Source organism: Pelmatolapia mariae, linkage group LG23, assembly GCF_036321145.2.
Source record: "Pelmatolapia mariae isolate MD_Pm_ZW linkage group LG23, Pm_UMD_F_2, whole genome shotgun sequence".
Lineage (NCBI taxonomy): Eukaryota > Metazoa > Chordata > Actinopteri > Cichliformes > Cichlidae > Pelmatolapia > Pelmatolapia mariae.
In genome coordinates, this window is record NC_086246.1 from 30,250,529 (window position 1) to 30,270,708 (window position 20,180).

The 20,180-nt window shown below is 39.6% G+C and overlaps 1 protein-coding gene across 1 annotated transcript; it reads right to left on the minus strand.

The window, feature by feature from the left end:
• Nucleotides 1–214: 214 nt before the first annotated feature.
• Nucleotides 215–18,353, minus strand: LOC134620314 (NACHT, LRR and PYD domains-containing protein 3-like). The gene is made up of 13 exons (XM_063466417.1): nt 18,293–18,353; nt 16,395–16,532; nt 16,212–16,310; nt 14,405–14,503; nt 13,311–13,389; nt 11,976–12,204; nt 9,999–11,811; nt 9,328–9,501; nt 7,876–8,031; nt 6,187–6,360; nt 5,681–5,836; nt 2,424–2,470; nt 215–2,249 (listed from the first exon to the last, which is right to left on the minus strand). Exons 2-13 carry the CDS (start codon nt 16,481–16,483, stop codon nt 1,705–1,707), a joined length of 3,660 nt encoding a protein of 1,219 aa, XP_063322487.1. The 5' UTR covers nt 16,484–16,532; nt 18,293–18,353; the 3' UTR covers nt 215–1,704.
• Between the last annotated feature and the right edge of the window lie 1,827 nt (nt 18,354–20,180).

Here is a 20,180-nt window from a genome sequence, read left to right on the forward strand (position 1 = left end):
ATGGCGCAGTTTAAACAGCGGTTTAAGGACATGGTTTTACAGGATGCAGGGAGGAGGTAGAGATTGCGGGTGCATGGGTATGTTGGTATGGGTATATATATCTGTAGGTTGTGTATCCTTTGAGGTGTTACTGGGGTTATTGAAAATGTGTGTATATATATATATATATATATATATATATATATATGGATAGATAGAAAGATAGGTATACATATAATAAATCAAAAAAAAAAATACACGTAACATATAATGTAATTGTAAGGAGGATTTCTGCAGTCTATTGATTACTAGATAGTGGAAAAGGGGGTGGGATTAAATAAGCTTATGCTTCTTCCTGCTCCTTTTTGAACATGAAAGTCATTTGTAGTTGTGGTTGCTCGCTTTCCTTTTGTTTTGCTTTCTTTGTTTGTCTCTTTTTAATTCTATGTTTTTATACTTTTTCAACATGTTCAAAATAAAGATTCAATCAATCAATAATCAAAGTCTTCCTCTTCAATATTTCTAAATGGAAACATATAATCCAACTTTGTCATTTATGTTTGTGTGTTTTTTTCATTGTTCGTTTTAGCCACAGGGCCAAAAACGCTTTCCACATCCATTGTTCATAATATCCAGTCATCACATTTCCAGTGAAGAGCAGACTCCCAATCATTTGTATTGTTCGAAGTCTCTGAGTTCTCTTATTATAAGAATTTTCACTTCTTTGGGAGTACCATTCAGTCTTATCATTACTTTGCCGTTCCTCGGTCATGTTGCTTGTATCTTGTTTTGTTTTCTCTGGCTACATTCCTGTCTTGCAATTTCAGCAGTTTTTTTCATTAAATGTTCATTTGAAATACACACCAGTCCTCTTCAGCTTCTTCAAAACGGGCTTTGTTTTACTATCTATACGGAGCGTGTGACATGTTGTGATATGATGACTCTGGATACTCACATTCTTCATTTAGAGGAATTTATCACTTGCTGTTGAAGTGTTTGCAGCTCCTCTGCCGGGGCATCTTCACCATCTCTACCTCTGCCAGCTGTTGTTCTGATGTAGGTTCAATGTTGCATCTCTAGTCCACTTATGATTAAATATTCATTCTTGTGTATTGTTCAAGGCCCTTGATTCGCTCTTCCAAGCCGTCTATTTTCTTGTCCTTCTCCTTTATCAGGTTTTTAAGTTGTTTTATCTCATTTATTAGGACATGTAGCATACCTTGCTGTTTAGCCACTTTGCTCATTTCGTCCGAAATGAAATTTGGCGATTTCCTCATCTCCTCCAACTCCTCTTCAACTCATGAGTTTGCTTTTTTGGTGGCATTTTCAGATCAGTGAGATTGCTATTACCTTCATCAGCGCTGCATTAAAATATCAGTGCATGGGTTTAGGAACACTTCCAGAAACCAGCGTCTGTGAGCAGCTCACTGTATTAGTTGTTTTAAGAAACAACTAAAACCTCTTAGACTTGCTTTTTGTTAAGTCTTTTTTTAATGCTCTGTTTTTGTTTTTTATTGTGAAGCACTTTGTTATCCTTGTTTTGAAAGGTACCATATAAATAAAATGTTGCTTACTCCTGAGCTACGACCGTCCCTGTGGAAGTAAGCTGGAGGCTACGCACCCAATCAGACATCAGGCTGAAGCCTGGCTGCTCACTAAACTTGTGAATGTCTGAGCATTTTCTAAATTCTTCTTCTGTGCGTCTCTAAGAGGGGAAGATTCTTATCAAATGCCACACAGACTCACAGAGGCCCCAAACAAGACTCTGAATCCAGGATAAAGCGGTTCAGTGAATGTGGTGCTGAAAGTGTGGAGGTGGATCAGAGTTTCAGAGGAGACTCTGTAGAAGGACAGAGTGCCGGAAGGACAGTCCACATACATTGCTACTCTGTTAGGGACAGAGGAGGAGGAGGAGGAGGAGGAGGAGATGGATGTTTGTCTGTTGTTGTGTCTGACAGAATGAGGACCATCATCTGTACAATACAGACTCCAGGACTGATCATTCCATCCAAACAAACAATGTTTAGCATTTGCTTTCCTTTTGATTCTTCTGTAACTCACTGATATATAAACATCTCCTCTCCACTCGACCTCCCAGTAACAGCGACCAGTCAGACCATCTCTACACAGTAGCTGAGGATGGAAGTCAAATCTGTCTGGATGATCAGGATATGACTGATCCTCCTCCACACGTGCCACCTTCCTGTTGTTGTCAGACAGTTTCAGTTTTGTGTTCACTGTGTTTGTGTTGAATGTGAGTTGACAGGAATCTGTGGCGAGAACAAACACAATCCAGCTGCAGTTATTGATCCATCATCTGTTCATTGATTGACACTTTGATGATGACTCCTGACATCAGAGATGTGAATGAGTGATGTGACAGTTTGAAGATGGTTGAATGTGTGCTGCTTTGTTTTCATGAATCACATTAAAAACACACTTACACTTCCTCAGACCTGGTGTCAACCATCGGGCTCCAGCAGGCTCCACCCTGAAAGGATTAGGGGGGTCAGACCAACACAGTCTCTTTCAGCATGCACACATGGGCATTACATCACTCTCATACACATACTGTTAGACACTGATGAAGTCTGTACAACAGAAAGTGAAAGCTTATATTGAAAGCTAAGGAGACTGGATGAGAGACCCTGAGTTAGCTCAGTCTCTGGAAAGATAATTAAAGCCTTATTATAATGACTAATACTAAATTTAAAAAGTTCCCGATCAAAAGTTTAAGTTTACCACTTAAAAAAATTGCTAAAAAATCATAACTTGCATTAAGAAGGTTCCAAGTAGAGCTTCAACATGCAACAAGAAGAATGGGGAAGTGAGGCAAAACATTTTTTTGATCATGCAATTTATTGAAAACAACACTTAAACTGAAACAGGTGTTCTACAGCTTATCAAAAGGGTATAAGCAGGATGGTCCAAAGAAATGATGTTATTCCCCAGTAAGTCCCTTGTCCTGTGGGCATTGTGTACTGTAGCATTGCCCTGTTGAAAAACCCAGTCGTTACCACACAGTCGAGGGCCCTCGGTCATGACGGATGCTGTCTACAACATCTGGACATAGCCATCGGCCATTTACGCCCCTGCTCCATTTTTCACTGAAGGCAAAAAGCACCCCAGACCATTATGGCGCCCCCTCCACTGGGGGGGAAATCCCACCTCAGAAAACATCTCAAGTGTCATGCCAGTAACATGGAAACCATCAGGACCATCACGATGAAATGTTTTTCTCATCAGAGAATAAAACTTTCTTCCACCTTTCAATGTCCCATGTTTGATGCTCTCTTGCGAAGTCCAAACAGTCAGATCTGTGATGTTCAAGGAGACGAGGCCTTTGAAGACCTATTTGTTTTTGAACCCTTTCAGTCTCAGATACCGCCTGATGGTTATGGGGCTGCAGTCGGCACCAGTAACGGCCTTAATTTGGGTCGAGGATCGTACAGTGTCTTGATGGACAGCCAACTGGATCCTCCGGCTCAGTGCTGGTGAAATTGTTTTGGGTCTTTTTTGTTCCATAACCCTCAGGATCATTTAAGAAATTCCAAATTACACGGCAGGTCTTAATGCTCAATTCTGATTTTTTGATCAAATCCGATTTTTTTGTCTGCTTGTTCACACTACAAATAAAATGTGACAGCAAACGCGCTCTAGTGTGAACCCTCAAAGCGCCCCGCATGCGCAAAAGACGACGTCACACACAACGCGCTCTGTTTAGACCCAGACCAAACAGTATTGTTTGACTGATGGCCCTTAATATAAAGACTTGTTTCAGACTTTACATTTCCCAATTTTTCTTTAAGTTATAAAGTTATTTTGTTATTTACATATGGCCTAATAATTATCCTTATTGCTGTTTTAGAGAGGAGCGGTGCTTCAAAGGACAGTTGCAGATTCCTGTCAGAATCTGCAGATTATACAGTACAAATAAAATATTCACGTTTCTCCAACGTTGTCTTCCCAACAGTTTCACTGACATCTACACGGGATGGCCAGGAAGTGTTCACGATGTCTTCTCCGGTGCTGATAATTGGCGTCTGTCTTGTGTCAGTGACGTAAAAGACGGATTTAATGCGACATGACCGTTCAAACAGCAGTTGCTTTCTAAAACATGAGATATGTATCGGATTCAGTACCACATACGAAAGTGACCCAGATCGGATTTGAAAATATCGGATTTGTGCCGTTCACACTGTCATACCATGATCGGATATGGGTCGCATAGGGTCAAAAAAGTCGGATTTAATGCGCTTTGGCCTGCAGTGTGAACGTAGCCTTACTGTATCCTACCTCAGCAGCAATGGTGCACTGTGAGAGACCCTGCTTATGCAGTGCAACAACCCAACCACGTTCAAAAAGTTGCCTTTGCCATCATAATGTCATGACAGTACCTGACAGAAAATGACAATTAATCCACATTTTTGCACAGATTTGGCCTTTTAAAGGAAAGTAATCCTAAATTTTTGATCAGCTGTTGTTGTCAACAAATTGCGTGATCAAAAAAATGTTTTGCCTCACTCCCCTTTCTTCTTTTTGCATGCTGAAGCTCTACTTGGAACCTTGTTAAGATTCAACCATGCAACATATGATTTTCAACCATTTTTTAAGTTGTTTTAAACATTTCATTGGGACTGTATTTATAATGATGTCACAATCCTGGGTCTCTGACCCAGCGTTTTCAGTTTACGTTTTGAGTTTTTAAGTTATCCCTTTAAATATGTTGTGTAATAGGATTATCATTTGGTTGCCTTAAGTTTAGTTTAGTTATGTTTCACTTAAGTCTTCTGTGTTAGTCTGTCATGTTTCTTGTCTTCTTGTCCATGTTGTCATGTTTGTGTTCCATGCCGTTTCCTGTTTTATTATGAAGGTCCCTATCCTATGTGCAGTGTGTCTAGTTTTGCTTCCCCTTGTCTCGTTAGGTCTGATTTGTTCCAGCTGTGTTCCCACCTGTTCCCCATCCCCTCATTATCTGTCTGTGTACTTAAGCCCTCTGTCCTCCTTTGTTCAGTGTCAGGTATCTTTGTATCTATGCCAAGTTTCATGTTTTGGGTTTTTTATGTTTATCTTTAGTTTCCTCAGTTTAGGTTACTGTTTATTCTTGTCTTTGTTTGCCTTATATATTACCTTGTATTTCTTCATCAGCCACATTAAATGGCTCGCTTTTTGTTAATACTCAAGTTTTGGTTCCACATTCCTCTGTGTCTGCATTTTGGGTTCACTCTTCACAAATTCAAACAGTCTGCTTCAGCACACTGTAACAAATGAATTATAAATATTATATCGATTTTGGTCTACTTAGTCATAAAGTAATAGAAAAAAATATATTGGCAGTATAAAAAAAAGCTACACAGAACACTTTCAATCCTTGTTTGTGCAAAACTATCAAATAAAAATCCTAATGTGATAATAAATAAACCACGCTAGCCTCAAGCATAGCAGTGCGTTATAAGTTTTGGTACTAAAAGTAAAAAAATCTAAAAAAACAAAACAAACAAACAAACCAGTGTTCATTTATTTAACATTCACACTAATATAAGATTTGTTTTTCAGAGATTTATGTGGCTTGGAGCAAAATTAAAAAAAACAAAAAACAAAAAAAGCTCCTTGATGTGTGACTCTAAGAAATTTTTCCTATTTCCTTGAGTGTCTCTTCCTCCTTTGCCAGATACTGTGGCTGCAAAAGGCCACTTCATACCTGAGTCTGTCCAGTTGGAGCTGCTTCAGCAGCTTCACCCCTGTCTCTCCTGGATCATTGTAGCTCAGGTCCAGCTCTCTCAGGGTGGAAAGGTTTGAGTTCAGCGCTGAGATAAGAACAGTACAACCTTCTTCTGAGATCAAGCAGCCTGACAATCTGCAGACAGCACATGCAACAGATACTATAAGAGAACAGTGACACAGTCAAATAGCGAGGAAACAATACCTCCACAAAACAAATATGTGATCGATTGAAGCGCAGAGTTGGCTTTAACAAAGATATTTTGAGCTAAAAGTTTATTTCTTCAATTAATGAAACTATTAAAGTAAGAATTAGGACAAACCCTACACAAAGTAGAACTGATGCTCATATGAGTGTCATTAGTTTTGTAGGGATTTAAGCACTACTTAAAAAGTAAAAATCAACAATAGCCATGGTTAGTCATGTAGGTTAGCATTGAATAGGATTTAAATGGACTTTATATGTAAAGTTTGAAGAATCCTGACCTGAGTATTTCCAGTTTACAGTACGGACTCTCTAGCCCACCACACAGTGTTTTCACTCCCGAGTCCTTCAGGTCATTGTTATTCAGCTCCAGCTCTCTCAGACTAGAGGAGTGGGAGCTGAGAACTGAGGATAGAGTGTCACAGATTCTGTCCGAGAGGTTACAACCACTCAGTCTGTTGAGACAGCAAGGGGTAAAAAAACCCCCAAACAAACAAACAAACAAACAAACAAACAAACAAAAAAATTAAAATGTGCAGTCTATACAAATTATTAACTGTGCACATGCTAAATCCTTGCTGGTCTATTCCAAATAACCTTAAGACATTTTATTATTTATACACTTTGTGCATCATTTACACATAATAAAAATGATATTTTTTTAACATCTGACTAAATTGCAGTGACGTATTTATGGTCATTTTATACTTTATACTTCATTTTATTACAATAATATTAATACAATAATAATCAATTAATTGTAATTTAATTGCAATAAATTGTTTTACCTGTAAAACAAAGGGAAAGTCTGAAGTTGAAAACTGAAGGACAAATTGTTTGCATGTACTAAGGTTGCGCAATTGGACGAATACATCGACTATCAACGATAGGCTCAATTGTTTTTACAAGGGCGATTTATTTATTTATTTGCCCATGAATACGTTTGCTAATAATGTTGGCTGAAGCTAACAGAAGCAGTCAACAGAAATAAATAATAGCGCTGTTTTAACGTCACCCTCCTTCAGCTGTGAGCAAATGCACCCTCCTCAGAGTGCAGGAGCGATTTACTCAAATTCATAACAGAAAGAAAGAATGGCAGTACCCTATGTTCAGAAAAAAAAAAGCATTTTATTTAAATAAAAACCCCACAATGGTGGGGAGGGAAACAAAGAGAAACTGGCTTATTTTTTCCACTATAACCGTGTTTACAGGCCGTTCCAGTGTTTATCTGTCTTACACACTTGACCAAACAACTCCTCACTGAGGTAACTGTCCATTTCTGTCTGCGCCTTCTCCTCCAGTGTGCAATTTGGCAATTAGTTTGTCCATGTTTGGACTTCTGTGTTCTAAACGCGCAAATCAGTACATGCATGATTACATTGGTCCGCCCATCAAAACGTCTGCGCATACGTGAATATATCACCTGCGTCGGTTATTGGACTGATGATTGTCGGTTGGAAATTTTTTTACATATCGCCCAACCTAAACATGTTCTGTGGAAATAGTGGTTCAAAGTAATGCAGTCCACTTTCAATCTTCCTTATCCATATCAGCAGCAGCCTAATATAATAATAAAACACTGGCAGCTTAGTCATTTGTAAAGTAGTAAACCAGTAAAAAAAACAAAAACCCCCCAAAACAAACCCCCCCCGAAACACTTCTATTTTAATTTTGTCGAGCCTCAAGCATACAAATGTGCTGGCAGTGTTGGTGAGGAAAATATAAATTGTTAAAAACATAGCCTCTGCTTATTCGGTTCACATTTATATTCATATTCATACAGAGAAATGGGCTGCATGACACTACGAAGCTACAGACTCACAAACCCTTCACATATTTCTTGTTCACGTTCAGCCAGAATTCCTATAATGAGCTAAATGAAAAAGGCTACTTTATGTGTGACTGTAAGAAAAACCTTTAAAATCATCTTCCTCTATCAGACACTGTGGCTGCAAATGATCTCTCCACACCTGAGAATGTCAAGTCGGAGCTGCTTCAGCATCTTCACCCCTGCCTCTCCTGGATTATTGTAGCTCAGGTCGAGCTCTCTCAGGTAGGAATGGTTGGAGTTCAGGGCTGATGTCAGAGCAGTACAACCTTCCTCTGTGACTGAGCAACTTGACAATCTGCAGACAGCATACATGACAGAAACTATTAGAAAACAGTGATGGAGTCAAATACTGAAGAAACAACACCTCTATGAAAAAAATATAAGAATAAAATTACTAAAACACAGAATTAACTTTAACAAAGACATTTGATCTAAAAGTTACACGTACAACTGAAAAAACTACTGAAGCAATAAGCAGGATAAACTGTACCAAAAGTTGAACTGGTGCTCACATGGTAAATGGTAAATGTACTGGTTCTTACATAGCGCTTGTCTACTCTACCTGAGGACTCAAAGTGCTTCATGAGTGTCATTTCTTTAATTAAAGGGAAAAAAAGATTAAGATCCTAAACCAGGGGTCAGCAACCTTTAACACCGAAAGAGCCATTTGGACCCGGTTTCCACGCAAAAGAAAACACTGGGAGCCGCAAATACTTTTTGACATCTAAAATGAAGATAACACTGTATATATTGTTTTTTACCTTTATGCTTTGTGTGAACAACTAAGGTGTGTTGCTTATGAAATCCTTGAAGTGCTACAGAGGCGATGCACCTGAGCGGCACCCGCAATCACGCCTCGCCGCCTTTACGTCTGTGCTATCTATGCTGTTGTGTTGGTATGTGTCGGGCTGTGAGCTGAAAAGCTACAGCCGGCTGTATGCGTACAGCAACCGTGTGTGAAAAGTGGTCAATAAAGAGATGCTGAAAAGCGTGTTAATGGAAACATCGTTGGGTCTGCCGTGATAGGTTTACAGTGGGACTTCTGGTCCCGAACCTCTGCGCACAGCGTCTGCAAATCGGGGCTTTCATCTTTACGCAGGACTGTAAGCTGTCATCTGTGAGGTGTGAGCGGTGTTTGTTTTTAACATAGTTCACGGTGGAGAATAGCTGCTGACATAATGTGGATCCGAAGATCCATAATTGGCCTACCTGGGGTTGAAAGTCTTGATAAATGCACGGCGTTTCGGCAGGCATACCGGCTTCCGGGAGTGTGACTCTTATTTTGAGCGATGAAAAAATAATAGAATATAATTTTATTTTTATATTTCTAGAACTACAAGTTAAAAAAAGAACTAACATAAATAAAATACACTTCAGCTAAATACTTCTAATTTATTTTCCCAAACCACGCGGAGCTGCACTATAAGGACTAAAGAGCCACATGCGGCTCCAGAGCCGCAGGTTGCCAACCCCTGTCCTAAACAGACCACATGAATAGAAAGTAGAAAGTCCTGATAATCTAATATGTAATATCTAGGATCTCAACTAGAACTATTTTACACATATCATGAACAATTTGAAGAATTGTAACCTAAGTGTTTCCAGTTTAGAGTGTGGACTCTCAAGTCCCCCAGACAGTACTTTCAATCCAGAGTCTTTCAGGTTGTTGTTACTAAGGTCCAGCTCTCTCAGACAAGAGGACCGGGAGCTGAGTAGTGAGGATAGAGTTTCACAGATTCTGTCTGAGAGGTTACATCCACCAAGTCTGAGGAGACAACAATGGACAAGAAAATAATAATAATATGTGAACTGCACAGCATGAACTTTTGATTATACATGGACTATATAAATTATCAACTTAGCACATGCTCAATTGTTGCCAGTTTACCCCAAGAAACCCGATGACATAATGAGCTTATACATTAAGTGCAGCTTCTAATTGGTACATAAATCTTACATCAAACTAGACAGTACACAACTGTGCTAAACAGAATAACAAAAATAGTGCTTTTAAAGGGGCAGGGATAGCTCAGTAGGTAGAGTAGTTGCCTCATGATCGGAAGGTCGGGGGTTTGAATCCACTGAACAGCTACAGCTTTTCCTGAGGTACTCCTGAGCAAGGTACCGTCCCTACACACTGCTCCGCGATGCGCCTGCTTAGTGGCTGTCCACTGCTTCACTGAGTGAATGGGTCAAATGCAGAGGAGTAATTTCCCCACAATGTATACACTATTATTAAATCATGAAAACTTTATAACTTACAGCACTATGCTGGAGCATTTAATCACTGGCAGTAGCCTTAGGAAAGCCTTCTCTGAAGCAAAGTATTTCTTCAAGTCAAAAACATCTAAATCTTTTTCTGATGTCAGCAACATGAAGACCAGAGCTGACCACTGAGCAGGAGACAGTTTATCAGCAGCGAGACTTCCTGATCTCAGGGACTGTTGGATCTCCTCCAATAGTGAATGTTCATTTAGTTCATTAAGACAGTGAAACAGGTTGATGCTTTTCTCTGCAGATAGATTTCCACTCAGCCTCTCCTTTATGTGTTGAACTGTTTCCAGATTGGTCTGTGAGCTACAACCTGTCTGTTCCAGCAGCCCGTGTAAAAGACTTTGATTGGTCTGAAGTGAAAGACCCAGGAGGAAGCGAAGGAACAAGTCTAGGTGTCCATTTGAGCTCTGTAAAGCCTTATCCACAGCACTCTTGTACAAGCAAGTCTCTGCAGATTCTTCTTCTTCAAAATTCTGGGTGGTTTCCTGTTGCTTTTCCAGTAAATTCACTCCAGAGTTGATGAAAGTCAGATGGACATGAAGAGCAGCCAGAAACTCCTGAACACTCAGATGGACGAAGCAGAACACCTTGTCCTGGTACAGTCCTCTCTCCTCTTTAAAGATCTGTGTGAACACTCCTGAGTACACTGAGGCTGCTCTGATATCGATGCCACACTCTGTCAGGTCTGATTCATAGAAAATCAGGTTGTCTCCCTGCAGCTGCTCAAAAGCCAGTTTTCCCAGAGACTCAACCATCTGTTTGCTCTCTGGACTCCAGTGTGCATCTGTCTCCGTTCCTCCATCATACTTGACCTTCTTGACTTTGGCCTGAACCACCAAGAAGTGGATGTACATCTCAGTCAGGGTCATGGGTAGTGCTGTCCTTGTTTCCTCTATTCTCTTCTTCCCCACATCCTCCAGAACTGTAGCAGCGATCCAGCAGAAGACTGGGATGTGACACATGATGTGAAGGCTTTGTGATGTCTTGATGTGGGAGATGATCCTGCTGGCTTGCTCCTCATCTCTGAATCTCTTCCTGAAGTACTCCTCCTTCTGTGGGTCAGTGAACCCCCTCACCTCTGTTACCATGTCAACATATCCAGGTGGGATTTGATTGGCTGCTGCAGGTCGTGTGGTTATCCAGAGGTGAGCAGAGGGAAGCAGGTTTCCTCTGATGAGGTTTGTTAGCAGCACATCTACTGAGGTGGACTTTCTAGGGTCAGTCAGGATTTTAGTTTTGTGGAAGTCCAGAGGAAGTCGACACTCATCGAAGCCATCAAAAATAAAGACAACCTGGAAGTCTTCAAAGCTGCAGATTCCTACTTCTTTAGTTTTGGTAAAGAAGTGGTGAACAAGTTCCACCAGGCTAAACTTTTTCTCTTTCAGCACATTCAGCTCTCTGAAAGTGAATGGAAAAATGAACTTGATGTCCTGGTTAGTTTTGCTTTCAGCCCAATCCAGAGTGAATTTCTGTGTTAGGACTGTTTTCCCAATGCCAGCCACTCCCTTTGTCAACACTGTTCTGATTGGTTCTTCTCTTCCAGGTGAAGCTTTAAAGATGTCTTCTTGTCTGATTGTTGTTTCCATTCCATCTGGTTTTTGTCTTCTGGATGTTGTTTCAATCTGTCTGACCTCATGCTCATCATTGACCTGTGCAGTCCCTTCCTCTGTGATGTAGAGCTCTGTGTAGATCTGATTCAGAATGGTTGGATTTCCTGCTTTAGCAATCCCCTCAAACACACACTGGAACTTCTTCTTCAGTTGAGATTTAAGATTATGTTGACAAACCGGAGCAAACCTGCCTGAAAATAGACAATAAATTTCCTAATTAAGTTATATATTAAATATCCCACCATTTAATTCTTCTAAAGAATGAGTGTTTACATATCTGTTGGTGTTATTCTTCAGACATTAGTAAATGTCACAGTATAACCAGCAGCTTATATCTTTAGAGAAATCCTCTTACTGCTCAGCAGACGGTCAGCCAACTCATACTGCTTCATTCCTCTCAGAAACTGCAGTGTGATCTTTACAAATGCCTCTCTGTTGCTACTCCTTTGCTCTTCATCCTCACACCCCAAAATCTCCTCATCCTCCCTCTGGCAGTTTAAGCATTCTGAATAATCTGGATACAGAACCGTCTGGATCTTCTTTAACTCATTCTTCACAAAAGTGATGATTTTCTCTTCCAGGAGCTGGAACAGAAATTTATATGAATGACTCAATAAATTTGAAATCATGGATACAAACATCAGAACCATGTTGGAAACAATTACAATCCAGCTGGAATTAAAATCTGTATTATTTATACATCATTCTAGGGCTTCATGTGGTGCCAGTCTGCTCTTTTTAGATCCCCCTTAAAAGCTGAATAAATTAACTTTAGACCTTGGTGATAGAGGAAAATGTCTCAGGGAATGTTAGGATTCCTGCTGAGCACTGCAGGTCTGCATACACCATTTCTTTTATTTTGCACACAATACTGTATTCATGTGGGCATTCACACCCATCAATCTGGGAAGGTCTTTAAAGCAATTTAAAAACAATTTGAAGGCCATCATTCTAAAGTGAGAAAGATTATTCACAATTGGAAAATAATCAAGTCAGCTGCTAGTCTTCCAAGGTGTGGATGTCGCAGCAAACCTGGTTAGACTGTACAGTTCTCAAAGAAACAGCAAAAAACCACAAGAACTAAAGAGTTAAAGTTTATGACAGTACAGTTACAAAAAGACGAAACAAATATGGCTTGTTTGGAAGGGTTGTCAGGAGAAAGCTCTTCTTTCTGAGAAGAAAACAGCAGTGCAGCTTAGGTTTGTAAAGCTGCATCCAAACAAACCACAAGACTCTGAATGGATGACACCAAAGTGGAGACCTTTGGTCATACCACACAATTTTGTGAAAACCAAACACAGGATCAGCACTAAGGAGCCGAAGCCCAACCCTGAAAAATCCCATAATCCAACCTTCACCAAACTTTACACTTGGCACAGTGCAGTCAGACTTTCATTCCCAGTCACTTCCACTTTATTATAATACAACTTTCTGTAACGATTTAAAAATTTTTTTTTTAAAAATAAAACTAACAAGTGGTTTAGAAATATTAGTGCTTAAAATACAATTTTAAATAAAAACAATGTAAATACCATACAGTTATATTTTTGCTGTTGCACCATCTGAATTTTGAAACTATTTTCAAAAATAGTCACGCTTTTTACTTCTGTGTTTGGTTGTAAGAACATGCATAAACTTTTTAAGAAATGACCGTGAACAGATGTAAAGTACTGTTTGTATATTTACAGACCATAAATATGGAATCCAGGTGTGTTTGATGCTGTTGGGGAAGCTGATCACTGGGAACCTCTGAGGTCTTCTGGTTCTCTCTGTAGAGAAATCATGAAGATGAATAAATAAGAGGAAGAAAAGACTTCTCAGAAAAACTATTTTACAATCCCACCTTCCTAATTAAGAGGAAAGGAAAACCAGGAAAAGAAAAAATCTGCTAATGTAATCATGTTTTACCAGTGTTAACATTTTTTACAGTGATGATTTGAATTTGTTCTAGCTTGATGTCCAGCAGCTAAGACAGATGTTCATATGAGACAGAATTACGGCACTGATGGACTTCTTTGAGACATTAGTAATTGATTTGTGGCTACTAGGTGCAAAATCCACCAAACTGGATTTAACATCATTCATAACTTTAGGCAATCTTTTATTAACTGTGACTGTAACTTTTCCCAAAATCTCTAAAATAACCTGTGGGATGCACCAGGGACCAATTTTAAACACTGCATCTTCTTGAATCTACCTCTTACCTCTTGGAGACATCATGAGGAGATATGTCTATAGTTATGGTACATCTTTCTGTGGCTGTCTCTCCTGATGACACACAATTAACCTATTCCTTTTTAACTGTAGTTTACGTATCAATGCTTGGATGTCACGAAACTTTTTATTACTCAGCTGAGATTAAATTTTAATCATAGGTTTGGAAGCTCAGAGAAAGAAAATTAACGCAACTCTCTTGGACTTTACCTAAGCCATCAAGAAAGAAACCTATAAGTGATTTGTGGCTTAGATTTTATCTTCAAAGGCTTCTAAAACAAAGGCTGCCAGTAAAATGGCAAAAGCCCCATAGCCCTTTGTTTTGTGCCTAAATGGTGGGGCAATTGGGAGCAGCTGGTTAAAAAAAAGGAGTCTCCATTGACATCCAATTCTTAATAGCAGTAAGGGCTGCCTCCAAGGGATGCCACTTGAGTGATTGCTACCAACATTGTTTCTGAGCCAAAGTACAAAGTTTACACCTGCTGGACCAGCTTTCTGACAGAAAAGCCTCTGACATCAGGTTTTTGAAAGTTTACTGAAAAAATAAAAAGATATACAGATATAGATTACCTTTCCACAGCAGGGTATTGTCCTTTAAAATTAGCACCAATACTCTTTGACCAGTCACTCTTTAAGGACACACAGCTGGGTTCAGCTCCAGGTTGGTTCCTGTGAATAATGATGGAGCAGTGATGTGAGTGTTGAGCTGTGTGAGAATAGGTTACCGTAGTATTGTAGTATTAGGGATTTAGTTATATGAACCATAGTAAAACATTATATTCATTATTCATTTAAGTAGGTCATAGGTCAAGTTACTAAACATTCACACATAGAGCACACACATAGAATTGGGAGAATAGGTCAGAGATATATGTGAGAAGGAGGAGCGACAGAAAGCTGCCGTTAGTGGGATAAGGAGTTGGTAAGCCAAAGCCAGGAGGACATAGTGTGCGAAGAAGTGGGCAGCAAGGACACAAGATAGGGAGGCAGGAGATAGAGAGGGATCAGCAGGCAACTAGTTTTGAAAAACAAAGGTTGTTGATGTCTGTGTATAAATGTGTGCTGCTGGGACTGCCCCAGGGTATTTTGATGTTGGATGCTGAGCTGTGAAAATCCCCATGTACATGTAATAAAATTAATTGATTGTTTATTTCGAGAAAAGACAGGAATGGGATATTACACTGTTTCATGATACCTTATACTGCTGATTTATAAAGAAATGCTGTTTGTGTAGAATCATGGCCTTATTTCTCTGATTAGGGAGAACAAAACATACTGCACGGGGAGCCAAGGTCGTAACTGAAGCTCACTGAGAGGGGGAGAAAGAGTGTGAATGTTTAGGTTTTATGACTCGGGTGGGGGTTGAGGCTATAAGAGTGTGTGTAACTGTCAGACACTTCGAGATCTGCAGGAGCCCCTCCTATGCACATCTCCCGTCCAGACGATTGTATTGCTCAAACAGTTTGTATGGAATAAAGAGAACTGTACTGATAAAAGAGATTGTTGAGTGAGCATTAAAACACCGAGTGTTGTTCTTCCTTCAGCCCGAAGATCAAAGAATTGGTTTTTTTTAACAGTGTTTGAAAGTTTAATGAAAAAATTAACATATATACAGATATAGATTAGCTTTCCACAGCAGAGTATTGTCCTTTAAAATCAACACCAATACTTTTTGACAAGTCACTCTTTAAGGACACACAGCTGGGTTCAGCTCCAGGTTGGTTCCTGTGAATAATGATGGAGCAGTGATGTTAGTGCTGAGCTGTGACATGTAGAAGAGTCATGGACAGTTAGAGATGGTCATCTCACCTCTGAGCTTTGGTCTGGCTCTCATGTTCTCATGGCAAAGTGTGAAATGGACACATTGCACACACAGCGTATCTATTACACGCTTTGTCGTGATATTGGGTTGTATCATAAGTGAAGAAAAGCAATGCGAGGCCTCACTTATAAAGTGCTTTACAAACCTGAACATCACAGCTAACAGCTGGATTTTCCCGTATGTGTGCATCTAACTAAACAACAAAGAACCACTTACTGCCAAAGAGACAGACATGAAAGTGGAGAGTATATCCTTGATTTCTAAACATAAAACTGTTGTTGTTGCAGCCAGGGGCAACTGATAATTTCTGATAGGTTTCTATTTGGCAGCATAAAAGGGATTTGTATTAAAGCACTCATTAGATTCACTAATACTTTGCACAATAGGAAAGTTCAAAGAAGCCAGTGAAGATCTAAGAAGGAGAACTATAGATTTACACAGATAAATCCCAACAGTCATATGACCCCGTATAGGGAGGCACTTTGGCGACAATGAGTTCATTTAAATCAGACACCAAATTGTTTGCTATCAGAGTTCCTGTTACTATCAGCTTACCTCCCTGCAGCAAAGGGTTGTCCTTTAAAATTACCACCAATACTCTTTGACCAGTCACTCTTTAAGGACACACAGCTGGGTTCAGCTCCAGGTTGGTTCCTGTGAATAATGATGGAGCAGTGATGTGAGTGCTGAGCTGGGACATGTAGAAGAGTCATGGACAGTTAGAGATGGTCATCTCACCTCTGAGCTTTGGTCTGGCTCTCATGTTCCCCACACAGAGTGGTTTTAGAGGGAGGAACTCCCTCCTCTCTGTCCTCACACTGATCCATGCTGCTGAATTCACATCCACATCAGCTCACACACACTTTCTACCTTCACCTGCAGAGGAAACACAAATCATTCATGTCCACATCAACTGAAATCCTCCTGTCATGAAGCACAACACACATCAGACATTCACTTTAACTGGAAGCTCCAGTCCATTAATATTCAGTCAATTCAACACATTTAAACAGTATTTTCAAACACTTCAGTTGGTCCACGATTCAAACAGACCATTTCTAATGCATGTTGCCTTTCAGTTATTGCAGTGGAAATAACTGAAAGTATGCATCGCTCTTTTTTTATTTTTTTTTGAAGGACATGCTGCAAACCATGCTGAGTTTTCAGGTAAAAGCTGGGAATTACATTGTTGGTGTAAAAACATTATATTATGTCTGTCAAACTGTGTTATCGTTTGTCATTTTATTTAATAGACTCAATTACAGAAATGGGAACAAATTATCTCTTTATCTTAAGCTGCTATTAACAAAATGCCTAAAAATACAATTTAAAACTGGTTCTTTGCCAAGTTGATCTGTAGACACAACACTGGTTCATCCCTTGGGTTAGATGCCTTTTTATGCTTGAATGATTCGTACGTCAGTCTTCAGTAGCTTAGTAAACAAATGATAAAAAGATATTCTTCTGAAGGCTCAGGTATAAGAACTGGACTGAAAATGAGTAAAAAGTAGCTAACGTTTAAAGAACAGCTTTCAAAAGACCTTTGGAAAGCATGGAGAGCTATTGCTTAAGAACACTTTAAAAAAGTTGATTCTGTTCATCTGGACGTAGCGTTTTCAGTGGGAGAAACGTTTCGTCACTCATCCAAGTGACTTCTTCAGACTCAGCTGACTGCAGGTTTCCCCAATCTTATAAACAGTACATTTGCATAAGGACTGAAACCAGCCCACTGAATGAACAATTGGCTGTGAGGTCAGTTCCTTGATCATTAATATGCAATGCATATTATGCAAATTGTCATGACTATTGATCAACAACCACTGATCAAAGAGCATTGGGAATGTCTGCAATCACAGCATTGTAAGATGTACCCTTAGGTCCCCTCCTCGATTCAGGGTGGCCTAAGGATTGTGACAGATGTTCCATGTCAGCTGGTTTCACATATTTATCTCCTGACATCCACTAACTCAAATTCATCCGATTAAACTACTAGGAAGAGAAGCACGTAACTGTATTGGACACTAATGGCTATCGTTTAAATCTTTAACGTGATCCAAACTGCTTCTGACAGTTAAACAGCCAACTACTACATTTATCAGTGACTGCAGGGAGGAGGGACTTGCCACTCTTCAGTTTCTACAGGACTTGAATGCATGATAAGGCAGGCTGGGACTTGCTGGGAGTCCCCTCCCTCGTTTTTAAATCAACTTTACTGAGACCCACAAAATGCGAAACATGCCCCATACAGATGAAAAACTACAGACACAGCACAGACATTTCTCTTGTTCGCTCACAGACAGTCACGGACACGCCGTTATGTTACGGAGCAGCTGCAGGGATTTATGAATCAAAACTGTCTGCGTCAGCCTCGGCTTGTCCCTGTACTTCCTGTTCAGATCGTAAGGAAGAAATAAATAAAGAGACGTTAACTCATGTAAATCGTTATCGTAACCACCGCGAGTTACAAACGCAGAAAAGCTTTTAAGCTTCCGAAGTTTTAATAAAAGCAATCCGAGGCTCTCCAGCGGCCAGCCAGCTTCTTCCCGTCTTCCCAGTTCCAGCTGTGAATCCGTTAACGTCAACTGCGCACAACTGATGTGAGCTATCGAGGAAAACACGACAGACTGATCCCTTACCTTCAACAGGAGACGAATTTCTGAGCAATGACCTCCAGCGATATGAAAAGAACCAATCAAAGATGCGTTTGGGGCAAACCCCGAACCATTCACTCGAGCAGAGCCGTGCGCGCGTTGTCCGAAGCAGCCAACCGAGTGGGTGTGCTATGACGTCTCCCTTTAGATTTCACAATTAATTTTACAGACTGCAGCCTTTAAACTTTCACCTGAAGCATATACATTTTTTAAAATCATTCAAACGTTTAAAGAAATACAGAGAAGATGGATATGTGTGTAATAGTTAGATAAAAAATATATATCAACAAGATAATATGTAATGTAGAATTTGTTTTCTTCCAATCGGTACCCCAAAAAGAAAAAAAAAACAGTACAGAATATGTTTTATATTTAGCAGCATTCACAATACCATTAATCATAAACAGAGTTCTTATCCCTTTTTATTAAATGGGATTTACAATGAGCTGCCATTGTATAATGAATTAATAATGTTAATAACCAACCATAAACAGCTGGTATAACAGAACTCACGTCCACAGTTTAGCTAACAGGTTTTGTAGAATTCTTATTGTATTAGCTTGTTATTTACTTTTGAACTTAAAATGAAAGCAGGTGATATTCTAAGTAACCCAGCATTACAGATATATCAGGGCGTGTTTTTAACCACTAGATGAAAGCAGAGACTTTTTAATCCTAAAAAAATAAAAATAAAAAATACAACTGTTTTAACATAACAGTCAAGTCATTCATTGCTTCTCAAGCTATGTGAGGTGCACACATTCATATCAGGTGGATCTGACTCCCTTTGACAACAGAAGCTTCACATTAGATTAAACCTATATAGATTTCTTCTTACAGAGGTGGATGGTGGCTATTGACAGACAATAGTGACATACTTAAGTGCAATCTGATTTCTTTTGCTTGTAAACAATTTTATACTATTTTCACAGTGTTAGTAGAATATCAGACAACTTTTTACACAAGTGACTGCAATAAATTCACACCTTGCAAATAACTGGAAGATTGTCAAAAGGTGATTATTTATCTGCATTTTCACGTTTGCCTGAAACATCAAACATTACTTTGTTGTTCCTCTTACCACAGCCTTTTAAATATTGTGGCACTAAAATAATCGAAACATTTGGATCTGCGCTGGTATATTCTATGTCACGAGTTAGGGAGGACTCAGGTGCAGACGGGATTAGATCCAATAAAGGCGTTTATTTACAGATCACCAAAGTGCAAGCTATATACAAGTGAAGAGGGAAACCACAGGTCCAGGGTCCAAAAGGCCAATTGGGGAAGGGGAAATCCTCTCACACTCTCCCACACGATGTCACACTTGTACTCCACACAGGAAAGGCAGTTGGTCCAGGGAAACTGTTCATAAAAACGATTAATCACTAACGCGAAACTCTCAAACTGGAAACTAGCTCGTAAGAGAAGAAGTAATACTGACTTGTCTCACTTAATCATCTGCTTCCCAGCCTTAAATATCAGAGAATCCTCAGCTGAGTAATTGAGAACAGCTGTGCAGACAAGGCAGGGACTTGCTGAAGGCTCCTCCCAGGCGGAGTGTCGACAGAGGGAGAGAGAAACAGGCACAAAACAAAATTAACCAATGAAGCCCTGTGGGGCCAGCCGGGCAGACCATGACATTCTAAAAGTTCTCTTTAAAAACTAAACTAATATTTTCCACAAACTCCATCAAAGGTCCATCATTATCCAGGGTAACTCTGTTTTCCACCCTATTCTCTTATCCTTCAACGTGTCATCAGGTCCCTCTATGACCATTTCCATGAATAACAAGTGAAAGTCATTGTTTTCCTGCAGTTAATCATTTTAAGCTAAATGCAGAAAATCTTTCTGTCTCATGAAATTGATTATTTTG

Bases quoted from the DNA above. Each gene is read 5' to 3' on its own strand.
- LOC134620314 (XM_063466417.1), bottom strand. From the start codon at position 16,483: ATGGATCAGTGTGAGGACAGAGAGGAGGGAGTTCCTCCCTCTAAAACC. The intron at 11,812-11,975 runs GTAAGAGGATTT...GTCTATTTTCAG, and splicing joins GGCTGACCGTCTGCTGAGCA to GCAGGTTTGCTCCGGTTTGT. The intron at 8,032-9,327 runs GTTACAATTCTT...TGCTGTCTGCAG, and splicing joins TCTAAACTGGAAACACTTAG to ATTGTCAAGTTGCTCAGTCA.